At 54.1% G+C, this 5,219-nt stretch overlaps 1 protein-coding gene across 1 annotated transcript in view; it reads left to right on the forward strand.

The window, feature by feature from the left end:
• The first annotated feature begins 4,240 nt into the window (after positions 1-4,240).
• The window catches only part of LYPD3 (LY6/PLAUR domain containing 3), a 4,686-nt gene continuing 3,707 nt past the window's right edge, over positions 4,241-5,219 (forward strand). Inside the window, exon 1 of the mRNA XM_023743571.1 lies at positions 4,241-4,386. Within this exon, the coding sequence (XP_023599339.1) occupies positions 4,302-4,386 (85 nt within the window). The 5' untranslated portion in view covers positions 4,241-4,301. The remainder of the gene's footprint in view (positions 4,387-5,219) is intronic.

Here is a 5,219-nt window from a genome sequence, read left to right on the forward strand (position 1 = left end):
AGCCGTTCTCTCTTTAAAAATGGAGGCTTTCAACTAAGGTCACCGCTAGGAAGAGGGGCGTGGAGAAGCATGGGTTCTTAACCTGTGGGATTTTATTTTATTTTATTAGTTGAGGGCCCACCTGCTTCCACTCTTTTTGATTTGACTGGGCTCTTGGCAATTACTAGGAGCTCCTAGGCTCCTGCCCTCCAGGCCTTGGCACATGTTGTTCCCTCTGCCCGACCCTAACCAGCTAGCTCCTCATTCTTCAGGGCTTAGTTGGGGAGCTGGTCCTGACTGCCCAGGCTGGGTCGGGCACCCCTTGGAGCTCCCCTGTCCTGTCCCTGCACACCTAGGCTATCACGGTGATGGGTTTATGTCCTTACAGACTGGGAGCTCCATGAGGGCAGAGCCAGGGCTGTCCTGGTCCCTGCAGTGTCCCCAGCACCGTGGGGCACATTTCATTCCGTGAAAGTGAAACAAAACCAAACCCAAACCCCAACTTCCCTGTCACCTCTTGGTCGTTGTATATACTGTTGCTTTTGCTTTGACAGCTTTCCCCACTCCACCCAATTGCTACTCATCATTTCAGTTTTAGCTCAGATGTTTCCTTCTCCAGGGAGCCCTCCCTGATTCTCGTGGCTGAGTCAGATGCTTCCTCTGGGCTTCCCATCCCAGCTCTGATCACTCATCACAGCCTTGACTGCTCCGGGTCATCACTGCTGAGGAGTGTCTCCGAGCTGGATGGGAGCCCCGGAAGGCGAGGACGGGGCTGTCTCGGTCACTGCTGAGTCTCGGATGCACAGCAAAGGGCCTAGCGCAAACTAGCTGTTGAGGGAATGTCTAATGGCTGAATAAATTGATGGGAAAAAGATGCCGAGACTGGGGACAACGGTGAACTAGACAGACATAGAACTCGAGGCTTTAGGTCTGACCCTAGGTGTCCCCTCCTCCAAGAAGCTCTCCCTGCTCCCTGGGCTGTGTCAGGGGTCTATTCTGGGCTCCCACAGTGCTGGGGTCCAATCCCAGCGGGTCCAGGGGTCCCCAAAGGTGTGGACGGAGTCGGCGAAGAAGGAATGACACGAAGACAGCCTTCAGTTGATCAGCAGCCTAGTCAGGACCTCTAGCCAGGATCTCCAGCCAAAGTTCTGGTCGGAGTTCTGGTTAGGAACTGATCAGGATCTGATGTTTATTGTCTTGTTACATCCATATTTATACCAGCCGATTTTAATCCTGTCAATTTCTATTACAAAGGTTAGGGCGTTTCTTATCTCCATTCCAGGGAGTAAAGATTATGTAGCTTAACTACCCGCCTGGCACTTAATTAAGGGGTTGTATCCCCTCCCTAACCTCAGGGAAAGATCCCCACCTGGGGAAACAACCTTTCTCGGAGAGGTGACCTTGGTTAAAACACATGGCGCTAAAGAGAGCAAACATATTAAGAACAATATGCTATATATGCCAGGTCCCTTGAAACATATGCTGTGCAGATGTTTCTTTCCTGCAGCGACTGTGTCAAGCAGCAAGGATGGACCGGCTCCCGGCACCACAGTCCCCCAGGCTCCCCCACAGTGACCACTCTAGGCTGTCACTGTGTGGAGACAGTCTCCTCCCCCCCCGCCCCCCCAACTCTGGCATTCTGTCCTTCTGGGACCTAGGTGTCCTGTCCCAGGATTCCTTGAGGATCCAGAATTGGTACTTCTGAGTTCTAGGAATGCTGGCGCCCTCGTCCCCAGGCCCGCAGTGACCCCAGGTGGCCCTCCAGGTGGGAGAGGTCTGCGTTCTTGGGTCAGTTCATCCCCCAGCCCCTCTGCATATGGCACGTACTGGGCCAGCTTCGTGGCCTGTGACCAGTGTGGCTGACAGGTCCCCGTGTCAGAAGAGCCCCCTCAGGATGAATGCTCTGTGGTTGCTGCCTGGAAAGTCTTAATTTTGTATTTGAATTTGTGTTTTGTAAGTGAAGTCTGGAGCGATGTGAAGCCTGAGTTGGGGGGATTGGAGCCTCGGCTCCATCTCCCACTTCCCCCGAACGTGTTCAGTCAGCCTTCCCTTCCCTGCCCCTCCCTGTGACCACTGCCACCCTCCAGCTCCGGCAGGGCCTGGGTGTACGTGGCAAGCTCAGGGTCAGGCATCTCAGGGTGGGACGTGGCAATGGGCAGCTGGTGGAAGGAGGACCCACAGCCAGGTTGCTCTAGTTGTGGGGCAGGGTCTCTAGACATCTGTGAGGGGCTGTGCTCACCCCACAAGTATCCCTGTGCCCAAGGGAACATGACATTGAACACCACGAGGGGCCCAGAGAGGTGGTGGAAGAAAGCATTTCTATTTTTAGTACTTTTAAAAATATATATATATTTTATTGATTTTTCACAGAGAGGAGGGGAGAAGGATAGAGAGTTAGAAACATTGATGAGAGAGAAACATCGACCAGCTGCCTCCTGCACACCCGCTCCTGGGGATGTGCCTGCAACCAAGGTACATGCCCTTGACGGGAACCCTTCAGTCCACAGGCCGACACTCTATCCATTGAGCCAAACCGGTTAGGGCTATTTTTAGTACTTTTAAGGGCACTCTTTTCTGCCTTTTGAACTGGGTCCCCATAGTTTCATTTTGCACTGAGCCCTGACCCTACCCTTTCTCTAACACATCCCAGACAGTACATCCCAGAGGGATTGGGTCTGAGACAGGCCGAGAACGTCACTGGGCTGAGCCTGCCCTGTCCCAGGGGACAGGAAACCCTTAGTGGATATGGCCCCAGGCTTGTCTGAGGCCCCGGCGTGAACTCCAGTGCTGGGGCCTGCCTCCACCCTGACCCCTCTGTGCATCCATCCGGGGACCAGATTCTAAATCTTTTTCCAGTGACCTCCGAGGAGAAGAGCCGGGAAGAGTCACTGAGCAGGTTAAACAGAGGCCCCACGTTCAAACCTCCCTCTGCTCTCTGGTCTGGGGCCAGGTGGGGGTCAGCGCCCAGAATCTGGGCAGGCCTGAGCAAGAGGAGGCTCCCCACCCTGGGTCCCATTCCCTCCCAAGACGCTAGTTCTTCTGGTCCAGCCAGTTAGGGTTCCTCCCTGAAACTCTCCCACGCGGCTGGGGCCTGCAGGGCCTCCTGCGTCTGAGCACACGATAATAATAGCATTACCAGCCAGCCTCCCTCCACCCCTCCAGAGAGGGGTTTTCAGACCCATTTGGCAAAGGAGGCAGCCCAAGTTCAGAGAAGGAGACATGGCTGTTTGAGGTCACACAGCAGGGAGATGGCAGAGGCAGGATTAGGATCCCAGACTTGATACTTTGCCCACTGCCTCACTCCGCCATGGACACACTCCTCCCTTTATTATAGAACAGACACCTCAGCGGCTAAGAGAGGTGAAGACACTTAGCACAGGGTCACACAGCAAAAGTGGGGCTGGGATTCCAGGCTGGGAGGCAGGGAGGCGGGGGCAATGCTGAATGACCTCACCAACAGTCATTCACTTTCTCCCTCATCATGATGCCAAGTGACCCCACCCCTGTGACTGAGGTGCTAGTCATTGTTGGGAATTGGGGGTGGGGGGTGGGTGGCCAACGGGGTCTGGGGGACAAATAATATCTTAACCAACACAGCTGCTATTTTTACTGCCATCAATAAATCTTATCTATGAACCAAGAGAAACAAGAGTAAAGCTGTAACTTTATAGTATAGTACAATAAATATAATATAATTTATAATATAATATAATATAATATAATATAATATAATATAATATGATATATAAGCAGTCACATATATTAACCAGGATATGGGAATGCTTAGTCATTTTGTGGTTTGCACAGTGTTCTTGTTCGTTTCTGTGTTCAGACATGGTGACGGATGCAGCTCCCTTCCACTTCCTCCTTCAATGTCCTCCAGTGAATAACAATTTGTATGATTATTTGGTGAATATCTGTCTCCCTCATCAGACGGTGAGCTCTGTGAGGACAGGCACTGGTTCTGTCTTAATCTCCAGACCACAGCTGGCACACTGTAGGTACTCATTCAATATGTAGTGAGTGCCAAGCGTCGAGTAGACCCCTCTGTGAACCTCAGCACTCTCCCCTCTTCCCCCCAAACACACAGACTTTCTTTTGGGAATCGTCAGGGAACCTGGACTCCCGCCATTTCCCTCCTTGGCAGCTGTGGGTGGCGCACCCAGGGGCGGGTCTCCCGCCCCACAGCGGACGCTGATTTGGCCTGGTTGGGCAAGGCCAAGGTTGCCTGGGGGGAAGTTACTCATCCTGAGCTCAGGTAAGAGGACCCGGGCTGTGAGGCGGCACACCGAGGGGGAACTCTGAGGGAGCAGGATCGCATCATGGACCCCGCCAGGAAAGCAGGTGCCCAGGCAGTGATCTGGACTACAGGTTGGCTGCTGCTGCTGCTGCCCATGCTGCTCCAAGGTAGGTCTGGGTAGCTAAGTTGGTTAGAGCTTCGTCCCCATAGCTAAGGTTGTGGGTTCCATCCCTGGCCAGCGTATATGTAAGGATCAACCAATGAATGCACAAATAAGTGGAGCAACAAATCGATGTTTCTCTCTCTCCCCCATCCCTAAAAAAAGATAAATAAATAAAAAGAAGGTGGGTCTTCTGGGGAGAGGAGTGGAGGGGGCAGCTTGGGGCCCCAGGGAAGAGGGTCCCCTCACTCCCTACAGAGGGGGCTGTGGGAAGGATCTGGCATCCTGAGAAGGGCTATGGGAATGATCGTCTGCCCTGGTCAGAAGGGGCTGTGGGAAGGGTCCCCCATCCTGGGCAGAGGGGACTGTGGGAACGATTCCTGCCCTGGGGGAGGGGCCTGTGGGAAAAACTCTTCCAACCTGAGCAGAGGGGGCTTGTGGGAAGGGATCCCTCACTGAGCTACTGGCTCTGTGGGAAAAATCCTCCCGTCCTGAGCGGAGAAGTGTGGGAAGGTGCTCCCCATTCATGGCAGAGTTCTCCCAGGGCTTCCGGTCAGGGATGGGGCACCTTGGGCCTAGGGCTCCCACTGTGGGCCTAGGGGCTTGAAGGAAAGGGACACAGTGTCTCCCATGACCCCATATTGGTGGGAAGCTTTTCCTTACTCCTGCCCTGGAAAAGGATGTGCAAGAGGATTGTCTCGTCCTGGGGAGCGAGGGCGTGGGAAGGGGCGCTCTCCGTTGGGGGAAGGGGGGCGGGAGGCGGCTTACGCAGCGTTCACTCCGCCCTCGCTCCCAGGAGCTCAGCCCTGAGTGCTACAGCTGCGTGCAGAAAGCCGATGA

Source organism: Myotis lucifugus, unplaced genomic scaffold, assembly GCF_000147115.1.
Source record: "Myotis lucifugus unplaced genomic scaffold, Myoluc2.0 scaffold_402, whole genome shotgun sequence".
Lineage (NCBI taxonomy): Eukaryota > Metazoa > Chordata > Mammalia > Chiroptera > Vespertilionidae > Myotis > Myotis lucifugus.